At 32.4% G+C, this 20721-nt stretch overlaps 3 protein-coding genes across 8 annotated transcripts; all 3 read right to left on the reverse strand.

Annotated features, from left to right (window-relative positions):
• Positions 1-3739: 3739 nt before the first annotated feature.
• On the reverse strand, positions 3740-8673 carry LOC115952673. 5 transcript variants are annotated; one of them, XM_031069865.1, is made up of 7 exons: positions 8495-8672; positions 7790-8008; positions 7045-7215; positions 6717-6766; positions 6252-6477; positions 5434-5604; positions 3740-5212 (listed from the first exon to the last, which is right to left on the reverse strand). In XM_031069865.1, exons 2-7 carry the CDS (start codon positions 7982-7984, stop codon positions 5144-5146), a joined length of 882 nt encoding a protein of 293 aa, XP_030925725.1. In that variant the 5' UTR covers positions 7985-8008; positions 8495-8672; the 3' UTR covers positions 3740-5143. The 5 variants fall into 5 exon arrangements, with proteins under 5 accessions (XP_030925725.1, XP_030925724.1, XP_030925726.1 ...); XM_031069864.1 differs by having other exon boundaries at positions 7790-8012; XM_031069866.1 differs by having other exon boundaries at positions 6252-6474; positions 7790-8012; positions 8495-8671.
• A 2191-nt stretch (positions 8674-10864) lies between these two features.
• Positions 10865-20222, reverse strand: LOC115953123. 2 transcript variants are annotated; one of them, XM_031070632.1, is made up of 4 exons: positions 20106-20222; positions 17754-18024; positions 15319-15505; positions 10865-11457 (listed from the first exon to the last, which is right to left on the reverse strand). In XM_031070632.1, exons 2-3 carry the CDS (start codon positions 17992-17994, stop codon positions 15351-15353), a joined length of 396 nt encoding a protein of 131 aa, XP_030926492.1. In that variant the 5' UTR covers positions 17995-18024; positions 20106-20222; the 3' UTR covers positions 10865-11457; positions 15319-15350. The 2 variants fall into 2 exon arrangements, with proteins under 2 accessions (XP_030926492.1, XP_030926491.1); XM_031070631.1 differs by lacking the exon at positions 10865-11457 and having other exon boundaries at positions 15244-15505.
• LOC115951964 lies at positions 11032-11499 on the reverse strand. The gene has a single exon (XM_031069074.1). The coding sequence runs from the start codon at positions 11497-11499 to the stop codon at positions 11032-11034; it is 468 nt and encodes a 155-aa protein (XP_030924934.1).
• Positions 20223-20721: the final 499 nt, after the last annotated feature.

Raw genomic sequence — 20721 nt, forward strand, 5'->3', positions numbered from 1 at the left:
ATATTTTAATGTTTTCTGCAATACCAAGCCGAAGTCATTAAGTTATTGTTAGGACATATGTGGTTCACATATTAAGAACATATGTCATTCTTTTCTTTCATAAAAAAGAAATCCACATCTTTTATTGATGTCCGCATTTATTTATTTTGATATTGATAATGCATGTGTATGAAAGATGTACAATAAGGCATGTGTGAGAATCAAAGCCCTTAAAAGAATGGGTCCATCAATGAATTATTATCATATAGTGGGTCAATCAATAAGTTTTTGTAAAAAATTAAAAAGATTTCACCATCGAGATGGCAAGTTGTTCTTTGTAGTAGGTAAAGAGGTAATGTTAATGGCAAATCCAAATGAAAATGAGTAAGAAATTACCAATATAACCACTATTAAAAATGTTATAAAAATTATTGTGTGTACTGTAGCATTACTTAGGTATGATTGGTAGTTAGGATGTGTTTCTTTCACCCAAAAATATTTTCTTCCTAATTTCAGGTGTTTGTTGTGATGACATGTGCTTTATGATATTTTTATGATATTTACTAAATTTTGTATGTTTCAGATATAGCATGTCCTTTTAACCCAAAATATATATATATATATATATATATAGCATGTCCCTGTTGTTGAAAATGTTGGTCAAACCTGAAAATAATGGTCAGTTGATTGTAAAATTTTGTGGCATTTTAGGGGCAAAATGATTTACAACACTTCTTTTTTTTTTTTTTTGGCAAACCAGTTTACATCTCATACAAAACTCAAGAGCCCTAACCTCTACCCCTCACTGTCAGCAGCTGATATTCTCGCCCTAATCATTAGTCACGGATCTTGCCACCGACTGTTGATCTCACCCTAAAAACTAAACTCTCTCTATCAATATATTTTCTTTATTGTTTTGGGTTTTGGGGATGAAATTTGTTTATTATATATTTATTTAGGAGTTGAGAAGATATGAGAAAGTAGTAAAAAAAATTCTGGAGCATGTTCATGAATGCAACCAAACACATGAAAGTATATTATTTTTAGGAAAATGTTTTCACTTGAAAATATTTTTTTATTAGAAAAAATTTTCAAGTGATAAGATGAAACCTTATGCTTCGTTTGTTTCGATGAAAAACATTATATAAAGATATTCTATGTTTTCCCGTATTTTGTAGTATTAGGAAAAATGGGTTAAGGTACTATTACTTTTTGGAGAGAAATTTAGAGCATTCACATTAGTTCGTGCAAAAATTTATGTCTATTTATCATAAGAACCTACTTTTTCTATGAATAATGCAAGAGGTACAAACTATTTTACAAAAACTTTTATAAACTACTGATGTGGTGAGTGATTATTGGTAAATGAAAAAGTGATATTAATGGTGGGCCTAGATGAAAACCAATAAAAGGTTGGCCACATCAGTAGTTTGTAAAAATGTTGTAAAATAGTTTGTAACTGTAGCATTACTCCTTTTTCTATATCACACAACCACTTTTCAAAAACACCCACATCAAATTATCTATTCTACATTCTATTTCATTTAAACAATCATGCTTCATTCTTTGTTTATTCTTATCTTTAGAGAGAGAGAGAGAGAGAGGAATTTGATGAAACAGGAGGTGAGAGAATTTTTTAAATGATATACAAAGCTACAATAACTGTGTATAATTACACAATTACTGTAGCAACTTTGCAAATTTACACATTTTTAACTTGACTGATATAAGTGATTTTCATGCTTGAATATGTAAAATTACCACATTTTTCTATTATACACATATTGAAGCAAATGCTCTAAGACCCTAATTATGCAATGGTCCAAATTAATTCATGATGGTGGCAACCTTATTGTGAAGCTAAAGTGCTGCAAAAGACAAATTTTGACATAGTGATATGGTTACAATGGAAAAGGCCTTATAGGAAAAACCCAACGGGTGATTTATAGCTTACAACCAATTGAAAATTTTACTATAGTAGAATGGAAATATGATAATGCAAGAATATTGCAAAAATTTACCTAAATATTACATCGTAGCAAGTTCACCTCTTCACATAATGTTCTCTACTTCTTTAGGATGACTTAATAAGACTTTAAATATATCCTAGAACTCTAGTTCATGAGTTCTTAGGTCTCTAGGTCATCATCAGTCATGACATGAGAAAACTAAAATCTCGTATGGCAATCAATTGAGTGGTGTAAAGCTTGTAGTCGAGATTTAATGAAGCGCAACCAATTGAGTTGCAGTAAAGGCACTAGAAACTCTTCTTTTTAAGCATATCCTTGAGCCAATTATTGTGCCTCCAACGTAGATCTTCAAAACCTAATTTAGACGCTAAAATAACAATTCAATTACATTGAAAACATGATTTTGGAAACGGTTTTGGCAACACAATATATATATATATATATATATATATATGACCCTAACACTTCTTTTCCTTGTTATATGTTCAGTTGACAAAAATGTGATAATCAATAAAATGGTTAAGTTAACAGGTGTTCTAAGGGCATTTGTTAAGAGACAATTTTAGTAAAGCTTTTATTTCACTTTCTTGAAAAATATAAAAAGTTGTCAAAAAAAATCAGTTTTTTATTTTATTTAATTTTTTTCCCATAAAAAATTTCTAAGAATATTTTCTAAATCAATGCCCTTAAAGTATCCGTTAAATTGTCCCTTAATAAAAAATGTAAACTTGGTTGACTAATATATTGGAAATTTAAAATTTTCAAGATATCAATTTCCACATTTCTTGGGTTCTAAAATTGCACTTATTATAATTGTTACCCCTAAAACTAGTAAAATTTCACACCATTTTTTTATAGGAAAATTTTCTCACCATTTTAGTATTTCAAAAACCATATTGATATCATAAAAAATTAAAAAAAAATTAAAAAAAAACCATATTTTTTTTTGGTAAATAAAAAAAATCATATTCTTAAGACTTAACAAACATTGACATCGAAAAGCGGAGACTCAAAATCAAGTGAAAGAAAAGAATATTATTCTCCTAATATTGTATCATTATACAATTTGAGATTTAGTGCTTGGTTGCTCAAATTGGTCAAGTAAGAAAAGAAAAAAAAAATTCAATCATCTTTTTATTGCATCATCTCAAGAGTTGTTGTAAACGCCTACAATTTTTCATTGTCCCTTTTAGCTAGTTCTTTTCCCCATAAACCGCTAAGCACTTTATGCATGTGGAGGTGCCAATTTAATGGCAAGGCCCTTGGCCCCTTTTAGCTAGTTAGTTTCCCCACAACTACTTAGCGTGTGCTTTGGTTCCCATAATAAATTATAGATCTCTCATTTAATTAGTTGTTGGTGGATGGTTGCATGGGTAGAGCCACTTCCCCCCCACCCTGAAATTATTTTCAACAATTTTTCTAGTCCAATACAACTTCAAATAAAACAAAAATATTGGCCCACATCCAACCCAGCCGGCCAGCCCAAAATCCTTAATCAAACAAAATTCTTCTCCTCTAAACTAAAGGCACTTCCAGCCTAACCCTAACTCTAAAATCCCTAATCCTAATCAAACAAAACAAACTCCTCTTCAATCCTCACCTCACGCCTTTGCTAGAATTCCCAGTCTTCACGCAGTCACGCCTCTGCGCTCTGCTTAACTGCCTCAGTTCATGCTGCTTGAATTCCCAGTCCTCACGTCATGCAGTCATGTCTCACCAGCTTTCTGTGACACCAAAGCTCCACTAGCCGCTGACCTCATCTAGCCTTCATCACTCAACCTCAATTCCTCAAGGTATCTCATTCAGTCATTCTCATCTCAATTCTGTCTCTTTTTCTCTAGAACTAAACTAAATATTGAAAAGCATAATAGAAATATCAAATATGTGTATGTGATATCCCTTTGCCAACAAAACAATTTATGTTTATTTGACTTTGGCTTTTTGTGTTTATTGTTATTGTATTCTTTATTCTTGACCCACTAACTTTGTGACTCAGCCTTTTTGGCTTTTGTATTGTTTGTCTCTTGAATGGGTCTAGTTGGGGCTTGAACTGTGCAGTTGGGTAGTAAAGTAAGTAAATTATAAAAGAAAAAAAAAAATCTATGAAAGGCAATTGGGGTGAGGGTCGTGAGACTATGTAAGAATGAATTTTATATGATAATATATTATATCTCTCTCCCAAGTTAGTTTATCATTTTTTGAATCGATTTTTTTTTGGGATTGAAATTAGGGGCCAAATAATGAGCCAATGACAAACAATTGATGCATTCTTTATGAAATAGTTGTATGTCATTCAAAACTTAGGTAATTTGTAGAAACAAATGTTGATACTTCAATGTCTATTGAGCATCCCTCCAAATGTTCAAGAATTCAATCTAAAGAGATAGACCGTGATCCAGGATCACGTAAACAAATATATGAATTCCTTGTCAATAAACAAGATGAAATTTTCGACGTGCTTATCTCATAGCTGGTCTATATCAACCTAGAAACATAGGGTATCCGTAAAAAGGACCGAAAAATCATCGACATAGTTCCCAATCTTTGTGGTTTGAATCACATGAAAAATTGGTTGAATTATATTTAGTATATCTTTACTACAACCCGGCCCCCCAAGTAATAATTCTTGGCTACGCCCCTAGATGGTTGAGACATTAGAGCTTTTTTTAATATGAATATCCTAAGTATCCTACCAATCATATAAATGGTTATTTTTTAAAAAACATTTCCTTGGTCCATCACACATTGTAATTTTTTCTTTGATATATTTAAGCAATATTCCAAGTATTCAGCCAAATAAAATCAGGAGGAGAAAGATATTTAAGCATACAAATGAAACTAAATGCTTTATTTGAAATTACTTTATTAATTGATCTCTCAAGTCTCAACACATAAACCTACAAACACTACGTAGTATATGTATCAATTTTAATATTGAAATTACTTACCAAAGTCCAAAACTATAAAAGTTCAACATTGAATTCGAAGATTCAAACTTTAAAGAGAAGTAATCCTTAATGGTTTATTCAAATGAAACTAAACCAACTGGGACAGCAGACACCATTTGTAGTGCCTGCAGATAAATAGCACTACCTTTTCCACAGATGAAAGCACTCACATACTAACCACCCATTAGGCCAAATTAACATATCCAAGAATCAATTAAAGTCATCATCTCGATACATGGAAGTGAATTATTGCCTTGGGAAGTACCTTCTTTGCTGAGCCAGGCTTAGTTGTGTTGTCAATTCATTATTTTCCACCTGGTAGTACATCATAAAACCAAACAATAGTCATCAGACTATAGAAAATTTGAAAAACAACATGAACAAAGTGCAGGGTTCCAAATCAAAATGAATGAAGTGCAAAAATTTTAAGAACATTTTCTTTCAAATGCAAAACAGCATATATAGCCAGGGAAACACCCTGCTGCTGACATGGAAAACATAAAAAGTCAAGAAATTATGGGGTCTGTGAGCTTAACCTGAAGTGCACGCAGCCAATCCTCGTACTGGGACACCACTTGCCTCTGATGTTGCAAGTCCAAGTTCAGATGTTCTTCATACTCATTCAGATGTACATTTTTTGCATCCACTTCTCGCTGGAGAGCAAGAGCTTCATGATCATATTGATGATAATTCTCATCCAATTGCATCTGTGAAAATTTTAAAACAGTAGAAGAAATTAAACTATATATCTCCTGCTAATGTTGCTCAAATAATTTGCAGAGAAAAGCACAGAATAAGATAGAGAGCTCTTCAAGCCTATAGCTTAAATCCTTTGATGAACAGAAGTTTCTTCCTACAAGTGTAGTCTCCTTTTTATAAACTACTCCTTACATCAATGAATTTTCATTAACAAGTCTCACTATATACCTATTCACAAAGAAATTCCTAATTGGATGAGTTTTTATCTATTTCTCACTCTAATTATAATAAAATAAATCTCTCTTTTTTTCAGGAATGAATATGATAAATCTAAGTCTAAATGTACCCTATATATATGTGGGTCACATCACATTTTCCTAAAATAGGGAAATTCACAATAAATAAACAAAGCCATAAAAAGAAACAAGCCAATATTAGAATTAAAGGAAAAATAAAAATTTCCTCACTTTTAATCCACAAACTATCAATTGCTACATTTATAACCTATGAAGTTTGGACTGGAATGAAATTAGTAGGGTTACTCTAACATCTACATTTTAATCAAAACTTTAAATGGTCAAATGTAATAATAATAAAAAATTGTTGTAAGAGGAAAGAAAAGGAAAGAACAATAAGGGGAATTAAATTATAATACATCTTTGGCTAACTGAAGATGACATTTCTCGACAGTGTCTGCATTTGTTTTGATCTCGTTCATGAGAGTCTTGAACAATCTTGTACCATTAACTCTGGCTTCATGTTCAGAGTGAGCATTCCATATCTGTCTAACAGAGCAGTCCACCCAATAATCAAGAGCTTTCATGGGAGCGTTATGTAACCTCTCGCTCATGATAGTTTCTTTTTCTTTCTTCAGCTGCCTTCTTGAAAACCAAACAAGAAGTCAAATTTTTAAGCCAATAAATAACATGTACTCAGGTTTTCTTGGACGTTTCAAATAAAATCAAGATTAAATAAGCTACAAGAAAATTATAAAGAAAAAAAGCAATTGATATTTTTTTTTTTGAGAGAATTTCAACCGTTAGGCCATATTAACATATCCAAGAATCAATAAAAGTCATCATCTCGATACATGGAAGCGAATTATTGCCTTGGGAAGTACCTTCTTTGCTGAGCCAGTTTTAGTTGTGTTGTCAATTCATTATTTTCCACCTGGCAGTACATCATAAAACCAAACAATAGTCATCAGACTAGAGAGAATTTATTCTCAAAAAAAAAAAAAAGACTAGAGAGAATTTGAAAAACAACATGAACAAAGTGCAGGGTTCCAAATCAAAATGAATGAAGTGCACAAATTTTAAGACCATTTTCTTTCAAACGCAAAACAGCATATATAGCCATGGAAACACCCTGCTGCTGACATGGAAAACAGGTTGAAAATTCTGTCCAAACATAAAAAGTCAAGAAATTATGGGGTCTGTGAGCTTAACCCGAAGTGCACGCAGCCAATCCTCGTACTGGGACACCACTTGCCTCTGATGTTGCAAGTCCAAGTTCAGATGTTCTTCATACTCATTCAGATGTACATTTTTTGCATCCACTTCTCGCTGGAGAGCAAGAGCTTCATGATCATATTGGTGATAATTCTCATCCAATTGCATCTGTGAAAATTTTAAAACAGTAGAAGAAATTAAACTATAATCTCCTGCTATTGTTGCTCAAATAATTTGCAGAGAAAATCACAGAATAAGATAGAGAGCTCTTCAAGCCTATAGCTTAAATCCTTTGATGGACAGAAGTTTCTTCCTATAAGTGTAGTCTCCTAATTGGATGAGTTTTTATCTATTTCTCACTCTAATTATAATAAAATAAATCTCTCTTTTTTTTCAGGAATGAATATGATAAATCTAAGTCTAAATGTACCCTATATATATGTGGGTCACATCACATTTTCCTAAAATAGGTATATTGACAATAAGTAAACAAAGCCATAAAAAGAAACAAGCCAATATTAGAATTAAAGGAAAAATAAAAATTTCCTCACTTTTAATCCACTAACTATCAATTGCTACATTTATAACCTATGAAGTTTGGACTGGAATGAAATTAGTAGGGTTACTCTAACATCTACATTTTAATCAAAACTTTAAATGGTCAAATGTAATAATAAAAAATTTGTTATAAGAGGAAAGGAAAGGAAAGGAAAGAACAATAAGGGGAATTAAATTATAATACATCTTTGGCTAACTGAAGATGACTTTTCTCGACAGTGTCTGCATTTGTTTTGATCTCGTTCATGAGAGTCTTGAACAATCTTGTACCATTAACTCTGGCATCATGTTCAGAGTGAGCATTCCATATCTTTCTAACAGAGCAGTCCACCCAATAATCGAGATCTTTCATGGGAGCGTTCTGTAACCTCTCGCTCATGATAGTTTCTTTTTCTTTCTTCAGCTGCCTTCTCGAAAACCAAACAAGAAGTCAAATTTTTAAGCCAATAAATAACATGTACTCAGGTTTTCTTGGACGTTTCTAATAAAATCAAGATTAAATAAGCTACAAGAAAATTATAAAGAAAAATAGCAATTGATATATTTTTTGGAGAGAATTTTAACCAATAGCGTCCGCTTTTAATGATAGTTTTTTATCATCAAATCAAAATACCAATTAATTTTTAGAGTAGGCAGAGATTGAACCATAAATCACTTATTCAAAAAAAAAGAAGAAAAAAGAAAAAAAGAAGAGCAGTTGATATAGTGCAAAAAGATTTGCGTTCTTTATAATTGGTGGGTGACTTCTACTTGTGAATATAAAATATGCAACTGCTATAAGAGAACCAACAAAAAGTACCCAGATGATTACAATATTGAATTAATACTCAGAGTTGGAGAGACATTTTAATCAAACAAGAAAGGAAGAGAACGAAGAAAATGAGAGTACCCTTGGGAGAGAAGTTTGGTCTTGAGAGATTAAGATCTGAGTGCTAACAGTGACTCTGGTTTGAGAATTGAGAAACTTGAGAGCTCTTCGTTTGAGTAGCGGAATAGAGGAAAAAGGTGAAGAAAAGTGTGTCTACACTACAATGCTATAGGCTCTTATAAACGGTCTGAGTAAATTAGTTAAGTTAGTTACTTCCCGCTCCTTTGGGTTTTGGGTTTTTTTTATTTTTTATTATTATTATTATTTTTTTTAGCTTCGGTCAGAGTAAATTAACGGATTGTTCTAGTACAGTGGATTGTGGGTCTCGGTTGGTAGATTAAAAAAAAAAAGAGATAATCACCAATGCTAGGACTAGGACCCAACAAAATTAGCAAATTTTTTTCACTTGTTGGGGCAGACACACTGTGATTTTAAATATGTTACTTTCACATGGGTTATCATTGAAATAATTTTTATTGTAATTCAACCATAAACTGTCAACTTAATAGTTGTAAAATTGGGCTTATAATTATTGAAATACAACAATTTTACATATCATATACTATTTGATATGAAGGATATAATAATAATAATTTAAAAGCCCCAAACATATTTAGGGCCTTAGGCTTTAACTCCTAATAGGAAAATGATATGTACCCTTAAAAAATGGGTCTATCATTAAGTCTAGTGTAAAAAAAGAAAAGTCATATTGGTTGAGATGACAAGTTATTCTTTGCAAGTAAAAAAGTCATGTTAATGGTAAATCTAAATGATAATCAGAAAAAATTACCAATTCAACTATTCTTAAAAAACAATTGTATAGAGTTACTTAGGTATGATTTGTAGTTATGTTGTGTTTGTTTTACCTAAAAATCGTTTTCAGAAAATCATTTTTCCAATTTCAAGTGTTTGGTGTCATTGAAAATGTTGTTCAACCCAAAAGGTTGACCATAAAATTTGGGGTATTGTGGATGATTTACACCTCTATATTCAAGCAAAAAAATTTACACATCACACAACTCATCAACTCCAACCTCCACCCCACATCACCACTCATCTATCTCATCATCAACACCGATTCTTGATTCTCTCTCTCTCTCTACTTACATAATTTTTTTGTACTTTTTGGGTTGGAAATTGTTTACTATACATTTTTTTGGGAGCAGACAAAATGTGGGAAAGTAGTAAAAAATATGTTTTCTAAAGCACTTTTAGGAACACATATTTAAGCAATATTAATTGTCAAGTATTCAGCCAAAGAAATCCAGAAAGAGAGATATTTATGCACTACTAATCTCTTTATCAAGTTATATTTCTATAATTACTTTATTTGATCTTGAAGTCTGAACACATAAACCTCCTTGACCATAGCGACTATAAAAAGATTCTATTCAAACATCACTGGAAAACACCTAGTCTGGGAGAGCTGAGATGGTCACGGGCCCCCATGAGACAAAGAGAGTGCTAGTAAGCTAGATTATGGGCCCAAGACTTAAACTATCCGTTTATTAAAGCAGTGGCCCAACAAGTAAACATAGGCAGTACAAACTAAATATTCCAGACCAATATTTTCCACCCCCTAAACTAAGTGGCTAAATCACTTTTTCAGGTTAAGAATTTATTCTTTTTCACAAGGAAAAATCAAGGTTTAAATCCTCCCTCCCCTATTGAATTGTCAAAAATTAAAATTAAAAAAAAAAATGAAAATAACATCTTCAGATTTGACTAACAATTTCAAGCCTAGCATCTCCACTCCAAATCTTATATTATTTATGTCAGTTTGCTCATTTTTGTTTTAGTCAATAAAGCTTCTTTTTCGTCATAGCTTCCCCTTCAACCCATTTTAGCAGTAGTCCATACCATAACTACAAGACTTTAAAAAAAAAAAAAAAAAAAAAAAAAAAAAAAAAAACAAACAAACAAAAAAATGCCTCATGCCCATTGGTAAGTACACTCATACACTAATTGTTCTCACTAGCAGCATCAATGCAATGGCCAGTTTCATATTTTTAAGTACTCATTGATCATTATAATAGTTTACCAAAAAAAAAAAAAATTGATCATTATAATAAGCACAAATTGATCATTAAAACTACACATGTCAACTGGTTTAGCTCTTTGGGTTATATAACATTTCCTTTTTAACCCTTTCTTTATATACGAGGAATTTGACTCTAGTCTTTTGTATATTGACCCCCCCCCCCCCCCCCCCCCCCCCAAAAAAAAAAAAAAAAGGAAAAGGACTAGCACCCACAGCTCAATAAAATGATTAATTGCTAAATCATAGAGGCATTAGCCTAAGAGCCTGTGATCAACAAGAGCTAGATAATATCCATTCAAGCAAATTAAGCAATACTAGAGAAAATGTGTCAAGAATGTAAAGGGCCTGCAATTTGCCATATGACCTTGAATTTGATTAAATTAAAAGATCTTCAAACAACACAGTTAATACAAAGAATCTTATCATTTCCCGGTAAAAAGTTTGGGAAAAGATGAAAATGAACTATATACAAAACTCTATAAAATTACATAATTTACATTCACGAAATCAAACCATATCAACCAAGATGAATGGCAGAGAAGACACCATTGGCCACCTCCATGAAATGATGCACAACCATGACCGTCGACACCGGAACACTCATCGTGATGAGTGCAAGCATCCCAAGAGCCAAGCTAGGCCTTGTGTTCATCAAATGTGATTGCAATAACCCCACTAGTGTACAAATATATTCATCATAACATGTGTAATACTGCTTCTCCCACTCCATCCAATCCTCTGGAGGTTCGTAGTTCCTTTCAATCATCTTCATCTCATGTATGCGTTTCCTCAAAATGATCATACTTTCATCGACCAAGCATCCTCCATTATAATCTGCAGGCTCGTACGAGTCTCTTCTAGCAGCAAAAACCATGGCTAAACTTGATCCTCTCCCATGCAAGAATCTCACACTCTTACATTCTGATTTGCTAAAGGGAATTGGCTGAATAGGAAGTACTGAGGAAAGTAAAGAAGTTGTTTCCATTGCTAAACAAAAGTGAATATCAAAGCGGAAAGATGGATGAGGAAAAGGGACTTTGGTTATCATATTTATAGATAAGAATTTCAAGATCTAAGCATTGCAAAACTTTGATGGGTACTTGACACGTGTCCTTTCAACACTCTTTTAATATTATTTATATTTTATTATTATAATTATTACTGCTCAATAATATTTATGGAGCCAGGTGCTGGGTTGTCATTGGCCCTTTGTGCCTTGGAAAGCTGGCTAGCAATAAGGTCGGCGTTTATATGTTATATAATTAACTAAAACATTATAATAAAAGGAAGACCAAACCGTTTATCAACTAAAACATTATAATAAAGGAAGACTGAATCGTTATAACTAAGTTGAGTTATTAATCCATATTTGCTGTAGTGTGTGTGTGTCTAACATAATATATGCCACTATTATGCCACTTTACATGGAGATTACATGTGGATGTGGGTACCATATACAATAAGAAAGTGACAATAAGGACCACCGGGCCTACTAGCCCTACTAGCCCATGTGGTATCTAGTCATCTAAGTGACTTCAAGCTCAGGAGTTCTAGCAGGGGTTCTAGCCCCTGCATAAACACTTACCCAGCAAAAAAGAAAAAGAAAGTGACAATAAGGAATCAAAAAAGAGAGGTACCATATACAATAAGAAAGTGACAATAATGAATAAATAAATAAATAAAAAGTCTATAAAAAAAATAATAAAAAAATTGAGTGGCAGAGCACTGGACTTTTTGAAAATTTTATTTATAGCACTACCAAATTGATAAACTTCAAAGTACATGTGAATCAACTTCCTCCCCCCCCCCCCCCCCCCCCAGAATTTTAAAGGACAAAAAGTTTATTGGTAGAGTTCACTTTGATCCCCCTTGAATCTTAAAATTCATTAAGGAAAACCCCAATATATAATAAATAAAAAATCAATTAATTCAAAGAACCAAAAAATAATAGCACTCGCTCATTGTTTGGACTAATAACTCTCCCGATTTTTCCTTTTTGTATAAAAAGTTCATTCAGAAACCAAAATAAACTATATAAGGAAAAGGAAAAACAAAAGTTCCCTTGTAAGATCTTTTTCTTTGCTAAGATTTTTTGTATTTTGAATCTTTGATTACACGTGAAAAAAGCTAGTAGACTGATAAAAAGCCTCTCTTCTCTCTAGTAAAGGACTAAAGGAGTGCTTGCTTAGCTTTTACCTATACTTCAGTAGATTAACGCCACGTACGTGTACCACACAGTATGAGGCCACTTCATGTACCACATGTCTACGGTAAGAGATAACTTGAGTTTATTATATTTCTTTACTTTATGCTTTGGTTGCTGTTTTGAATTTTGTTTCTTTTTTATACTTTATACTTAATGCTTCGTGTACATAGTATTTTATGCTTTTGTTTGATTGGATATAGACAATGTTATACACTTCTTTGTGTGAAAAAAAGATAACAGTATAACTAGCTTATAAATTTTAATATCCATGATTTTTGAAGTGTGAGTAATTTAATGAAGAAAAAATATATATATTAAGAAAAAAAAAGTGTTCAAGATTGAGTTAATACTTTTGTTGTATATGGTTTGGCCCTAAAAAAAATTCTGGCTCCGCCAAAAAATAATAGCATTCACTAATTCTTTGGGCTAATAACTCCTCCGATTTTTCCATTTTGTATAAAAATAATCTAAACACCAAAAAAATTATAACAAATTCACAAATCAGTATTGCTCAAAGAAAAATAAAAACCAGATAAACTATATAAGGAAAAACAAACTTGTCTAGATATTACTCATAGAGTCTATAGAATTGATTAGACAATGCTCAAGATGCTGGTATTTAATGTGCAAGAACAGGAGAGAAGCTGATTCAAGAACATAAATTTAATCAATTTTGACCGATCAAAAGTTGAATCTATAGAATCAGTTTTTCAACCCATCAAACGTTTAAGGTTTCAAACCTATTTCACTAAGTATATAAAGAAAACCATAAGGCACGTTTTAGAAAACTTTGGAGCTACTTAGTTTGAAATCTAAAAGGTTTTGTGCATTCTTCTTTCAGAGCCACTACTAGAATTCAATCTATATACAATCTAAACCAGTAGATTTGAAGTTGCTACAAACTAGTCATCAAATGTGCTAAATCTAAACCTTCAAGTGGGTGATCTTGGAGTCGTAGACTGGAGGTCTATGTTGGAGTAAATCTTCAATGGGATTTTAAAGTGCGTGGATTAAAGGTTTACATTGCAATAGATCACTGTAAGGGAAGTCTATGAGATTCAGAGCTCAGTTGGGTAACTAAAGTTAGATTTATTACGAATAGGGTTATTTTTGTTTGTAAATCTCAACTGTTGCCTTAGGATTGATTAAGTCAAGCCCCCCACCCCCCCCCCCCCCCCCCAATTTTTTTTTTTTGTAAAACTAGTTTGGTTTCCTACTTTTCCACTGTACATGATATTTTTTATTAATTTTTTAATCAAGGCATTCATAATTAATCTAATTAACAATTTGACCTTAAAATTGGTTAAATATTAGGGATCTAAAACTAATATATATAAAGTACATGTATTATGTTTTACTACTACATATTTATCAAGTACTTCTAGATGACCTCCTACAAGGGTATCCACATAAGGGCTCATTGGTCTTAGGAGCGTAAACCTATAAGTCTCAAATTCAATTCACCATATTATCCGTCCATAGGGTTTGTGGGATATCTCATTAGCAAGAAGTGAAATAGCCCAAACAATGGCTAGAAGCCTAGAACCCCACTTCCTTATATCACACACAAAAAGGGTACTTCATTGGGCTTTAGCTAAGATCAAGTATTGTAAATTCTCAAGGTTTTCATATTGCATTTTCAGTCAGAACTGTCAAACTAGCACTTTCAACCTCCAAAATAAGATCATTTGGAAACGCCTCTCAAACAAAGAGACACCGGCTAATATCAGTCAACAACACAACCTTCTGATTTGTGTCATCTGTTGTCATTGTTATTGCTAAAGAGTAGGGGATTAATTTTGTGCTCTTAAGCTTATATCAGGGTCCCATTCTAAAAGCTGCTGCAAATCCAAAGAGGCCCAATCCTAAGGAATCCGGTTCACAGAAAACAAGATACAATATACGCAAGTCTAAGGGTTATGATACACGGGTTCCGCTTCTCAACCAAGTTTGGTATTTCAAACCCTGACGTAAATTTAACTTGACAGTGCATGTCGATTAACTATGGCTAGTTTCAGTGCAACCAAAACCTACATTCAAACTACTGAATCAACAAAAATTGACCGACCCAAAGTACAAGATACGAAAAAACAAGCAAGAATTGACTATTTTCTCTTTTTCTCTTCTTACCGGTTGTAACAAACAAGAGTAGGAACGATTTCTAAAGATAGGAGTAAAAGGCAACTGCAACACAGTTACATCCAATGGGAGAATGGTAACAGTGAAGATTAATGTAATGAAATGTAGTGATATCATATGGATAATGCGATTTTATGTTTCTTCCGAACATGTCCGTTGTCAAATTAAGGAAGTTTACCATGAGGATAAACTCTTTCACAAAGCTTTCCAAACTTTTCATATTACATACACCACAACAGCAGAGCAACCAAGAATATATCCCCCAACATTTTGGTTTTACTTTTTTTGAATCTGAAAATCCAATTTAGTAGTGCTACATGATTGAAAAGGAAAAGAAAAACATATGAAAAAAAAAAAAATATATATATATATATATATATATATATATATATACCATATACATATTACAAATAAAGCATAGTAGGAAACAATTGAGAATCTTGGGTTAAAGAAGTGAACCATGTATTCATTGTGGAAGACTGTTAACTGCATCAGTCATCATAAGAGGAATGCGGAGCAGCAGTACATCCGGGGTCAAAGGGGTCTTCAGAACCACAGCAATGCCAGTATTGAAAGACTTTTCCAGAGTCGGGAGAATCCATGGTGCCTCCTGAGTAAACGCTCTCAAATTTCCTCCTTGTTTCTCCTGTGTGAGCCGGGGATGAAAATGTATGCAAATCAAACTAAACTTCAAAAGACAAGCAAAAGTGAACACCTAAAACAGCAAACATAATATGTATAGTACTAATAAAAAATAGTACGGAAATTTTTTTTCTATATTATTGGCAAGTTACACACATACCCAATAATTCTTAAACCCAAGACTACACATAAACCATTATTATGAGATGAGGAAGTGTCATTTGAGCTAGAGTTCATTGGCAAGTTCACATTTGTTCTAAACAACTTTTTTTTAATAATTATTTTGGCACAATTTAAACAAAGGGAGGAGTAAAATTCGTTTTTAAGGCTAAAAGCCTTTTGCTTACCAAGCTTTCTGAAACAATTCAAGAAATCCATACAATTCTACTACTCCAAACTTCATGTGGAACTTAAGGTATATGCGTGTCTTTAAGTACCACAAACGGAAATTTTCACATTGAACTAGTAATACATCATGAAAATCACAGAAGTGTAGCATAAAGAAATTAACCTGTATACTTCTCCTTTCTAATCCCATCAATATTATATGATCACTTAAATTATAGCAATATGTGGATATCACAAAAAGATATGACTCATGACTATTCAAACCATAGCTGCATATAGAAAGCCAAATATTTTGCTTTTGTCCAACACTATAAACGCTCTTGTCAATTTCTCACATAAAGTTTTCTTCTTTCTTTTGAGGGGTGGCAACATATTTTGAGCAATAAGTTGACAACAAAAAGAATTAACACGTGACCTTTAAAACAAAGTTTTCTCAACTCCTATGGTGCATGATTGTAAATGAGTACACCACCACATGACTTGCTTCTATTGTACAAAAGAATTTGTCATATTCTAACATTAGAAAGCTAGAAACAACATAAGAATTTCCAATTAGTATGATAGAATAGCTTCATGTTTAGTTGACTCATCATTGTGTCGAAATTTGTCAATCCATTGAAAACACCTTTGAAATAGTCTATTTTCTCAAGATTACTTACCTATGAATCTGCAACCCATATTAGGGGAAAAAAAAAAAAAAAACAAAACAAAAAACAAATAAAGAACTGGATATATTACAGCACCCAACAACTATCATGTTCATATTTTAACACCCCTGAGTTAATAAATTAAGGAAAAATCTTTTGTTGTACATGATGGAGTATGTTATAGCAACCAATAACATGCTAAAAATTGATTGTTAATATTGCTCAAAATATGTAATTTTCAATCGCTACTGCATTCTTTTTCACCACCTTTCTCAAAATTGATTGGTAACTCCAAAACACAGGAAACATGGATTTCACATTTCAGTCACTACTTCATTCCTTTTTTACCATGCACCTTGCATAATCTACACGTAATTTTCCTCCAACCTTTCTTTCTTTGAAATTAAAATTTTGGTTTCCTCTACTTACATCATGAAACATTGATACTAATTCAAAAGTTGTCACCCACACTAGAAGTATATAGCCTAATACCATAGATAAAGCCTTAGAAAATCTATCCCCGAGAAATATGATCATCTCTATTTCACTTGAAATGAAGATGTGACACTCTGTACGCTGTCAAATTTAGGAAATAAAATCCTAACTGTGAAATAGACAATCACTCTCTCCATTTCAAGTGAAATGGAGAGATAGAGGATCCTAATTCCCCTATTGAGAATGCATCATCAGACCTTTACTTAAATGTCTTGGGAGTCTTTGTAACAAACTTCTCATTACCTTGTGTTTAAGGTGAATCTAACACTATTAAAGCTTCAACTATATATATATATATATGACAAAGCTTAGGTATAGTTCTTTAGGCATTGTATCTAAGGTCCTAATTGAATTCAACTATGTAGCTGTATTGACTAATGCAGCATAATTAAATTCATTCATATGGTTTATTGCTCAATGAGACTACATCACTGAATTTATTTGGGAAACCTTCTTTAATTTTTCATATACATACATATATATATTTATATATATATATATATATATATATCAATTAAGATTTAAAGGTCCATTTCATAAGACTTAACATGAAAATTATAGACTATATAGACATTACCTGACTAACAAAATCACTGACATTTCATGTACTAATAATCTTTTAGCAAACAAAGAAACAAATAAATAGTTCAAATGAGTTCTGCTTATGCACGCGCGCGTGTGCATACACGAAATTGAAAAAAAAAAAGTGAAAAAAAATTAAAATAAAATAAAGCAGGAATGATAATAAAGAGTGGCACTTACCACCAAAGTGAGCAGTGTGGTAGCGACAAGAGCGAGGGTGATTGAGAGCTGGGTCATATTGGGTCTTGCAATTCTTACACGTTCTTAGGCTATATTTCTCATTATTATTGTACTGTGTTGCTGCTGGTTTCGCCGAGCATTGAACATTAAGAGTTCCCAGCGGTAATATCTTCGTTGCTAGTCCTTGGACTTGAGGAACAATCAATGGGTTTTGATGGAACAATCTCAACCCAACAACCATGGCTCTCTCTCTCTCTCCAAGTCACTGAGTCTGAGAGTGAGAGAAACAGCGTTTCAGTGACAACCAACGGGGTTTGGTTTGGATCAGGACAAGAGACTTTTGATTTTGTATCTTATTAGGATTCAAACATTTAACGGGTCTGGTTTCACCTCAAGTATGCCTTAGATTATGTTTTTTTTTTTTTTAACAAAAAAAATAAAAATAAAAATACAAGACTTCCATTCTATAATTATTTTCTCTAGACATTGTTTCTGCAAAACTATTTTATTAAGCAATTGGTAAAAGCAAAAATATTTTTTTGAATAGTAATAAACTCCATTGAAAATAGATATATGGACAAAATGATAAAACAAGGCACACAGGCAGTGTACTAAGAAAACTAAATACATGTTAATTTTCACTACAACCAAATTGACAGGAAAATCAGAAAAACAGAATATAATGAAACCATAAATATGAAACTTGAACTCAAAACCCTAAATATTAAAAAATTTAGCTCTAAAACAAGCCCAAAGTCATGCCATAACAAATATTGTCATCTTCATGCCATAGTTGTCATTGACGTCACATTCACAGACCACATAGAACTATAATCATTCCCACAGCCACTTGCAAATTGCCATCCTAGATCTTCACTTGTTGTTGCTCTCTCTCTCTCTCTCTCTGTTTCTATTAGTAGAACAGTCAAAATGGCAACAACAACAAAAAAAAATAATCTGCAAATAATAATAATAATAATAATAATGCAAAAGACCAATCATTACTAAAACTCACTTTAGAGATTTTTTTTTGACAATTTCAAAACTAGACTTGGTGCACTTCTAGTGAGACACTCACACTGACACTCCCACATCATTGATGTGGGTGTCTACTGAAACTGATCAAACTTCAAAGGGACTGTCTTTTTGTAATTTCTTTTACTGGGTCGAATTTTTTGTGTTATTTTTTTTTTTTTTTCCTGGCTTGAAATTGGTTGGAATTTTCAAGTAATAAAGGGGTTGATGTATCTTTGCTTTATTTCCTATGAGGGTTTGCTTGTATTACTTTATACTAGTATATATGTTTGATTAATTTTGATTATGAGCGTCATTATTCTTTGGTGAGTTCTTTTGCTGCATCTCATTCTCTAGTTCTTTTGTTTGGCATAGATAATCCATGAGTTCTTTAATTTTTACTACCTATATTTCAAATTGCTACTTAGTGAAAAAATGAACTGTCTTCTTATAATAATGGGTCATATTATCAATAAGAATCCAAAGCCACTCTACTTCCACTTGTTTTTCTTTAGAAAATAACATGGTGATTAAACAATTCACCAGTCACATTGAAGAGTAGAGACCTGGAGCTTTTTAATTTGCTACACAGTAAATCAAAAACCCTCACAAGCATGTGGCCTTATCATAATTGTGGGGAAGAGCGAGATTCATATGGCCTAGTCTCGAGAAATTGTCACAAATGTTGGAATAGACAGAGGTTTAGGACCGAAGAACGAACCTATACAAAAAGGGGCTAATGATTTGTTTGGACTAATAGTCAAGCTCAGATTTATAATCCTACCATTAGTTAATTCAACGATTTAACCATTCTTGCTTAGGGATTACTAGAATTTGTGAGTTACTAGATTTGCTTCTGATCTATGATCCTACCCATGGTTAGTTCAACAATCTAGTCCAAGATTTCACACTCATATGCAGAGTTTGATTAGAACTTTTGAAGCATTGGATTTTCTTTTGAAAGTGAGAATCACATTCTTTTAAAAGTGTTTAGTGGCAGTTGATTAGTACATCCAAAATTCAAATTTGTGTTTCTTTATTATTTGATTGTGTTTCAAAGCTAGACTTTGAGCTTCATTTGTTCATAAACTTTTTATAAGAATTCTTAAACTTTTTACTGCCACATCTGTCATCAAAGCTTATAGCATTTACATTAACAAACAACAGAAACAGAAACCCAAATACCCACATAAAAAAAGAAGAAGCAGAAACCCATCACCAAAACAAATTGGACCTCTAAAATCAGTTAAACAAAACAAAAATGAAAATGAGTTCTTCAAAAATATAGGAAATAAAAATCAAAATATTAAATTGAAGGGTTTGAAATTGAATGCTAACCTTGAAACAAACAAAGACAAACACCGAATTTTCTTCTTCCACTTTCCTTACTCTCTCTTTCAATCTGCTTTGAAAATAGACGAACTCCGTTTAAATCTACAAGCAAACAAAGAGATAAGATAGGAGACAAAAGACGAAACTGTCCCCAACAACTCTTTCCGCTTAATATAAATCAAAAGTTTTTAAGAGTAGAAGAGTAAATTCGTCTTCACTCAATAAACAAACCCAAGATGAGGTCCATTCCTGCCGTTTTAACGCTTCCACAGTCGTTTTGCCAACTCTCCTTCTCTTTATATGTATGTATGTATATAAAGAAATGTATTTGAAATTATTTTGTCTTGTTATTTTTGATCCAGTGATCAGTCACCACACTCGCACACTTACTTGACACACCTTTGTGGATTTGTTGTTTTAAACTTGTAAAATTGTAAACCATCAACCAAAACCACAACTCAGATTGGTAGATAAAATGAAAAGGTAAAAAAATAAATAAATAAAAGGAAGAAGAAGAAGATAATCAGAAATGCTAGGACCCAACAAATTTAGCAATTTTTGCTCACTTGTTGGGGCAGACACATTGTGATTTGTAATATATTACTTTCACTTGGATCATAAT

Source organism: Quercus lobata, chromosome 7 (genome assembly GCF_001633185.2).
Source record: "Quercus lobata isolate SW786 chromosome 7, ValleyOak3.0 Primary Assembly, whole genome shotgun sequence".
NCBI classification, from domain to species: domain Eukaryota; kingdom Viridiplantae; phylum Streptophyta; class Magnoliopsida; order Fagales; family Fagaceae; genus Quercus; species Quercus lobata.

What these genes read in the sequence shown, in the direction of transcription:
- LOC115952673 (XM_031069865.1), bottom strand. Translation starts at nt 7,984, where the DNA reads ATGAGCGAGAGGTTACAGAACGCTCCCATGAAAGATCTCGATTATTGG. An exon ending in ATCTTCAGTTAGCCAAAGAT is followed by an intron (nt 7,216 to 7,789) that starts GTATTATAATTT and finishes AAATTTTCACAG; the next exon opens with ATGCAATTGGATGAGAATTA. An exon ending in ATTGGCTGCGTGCACTTCGG is followed by an intron (nt 6,767 to 7,044) that starts GTTAAGCTCACA and finishes ATGTACTGCCAG; the next exon opens with GTGGAAAATAATGAATTGAC.
- LOC115951964 (XM_031069074.1), bottom strand. Translation starts at nt 11,499, where the DNA reads ATGGAAACAACTTCTTTACTTTCCTCAGTACTTCCTATTCAGCCAATT.
- LOC115953123 (XM_031070632.1), bottom strand. Translation starts at nt 17,994, where the DNA reads ATGGTTGTTGGGTTGAGATTGTTCCATCAAAACCCATTGATTGTTCCT. An exon ending in CCACACTGCTCACTTTGGTG is followed by an intron (nt 15,506 to 17,753) that starts GTAAGTGCCACT and finishes CGGCTCACACAG; the next exon opens with GAGAAACAAGGAGGAAATTT.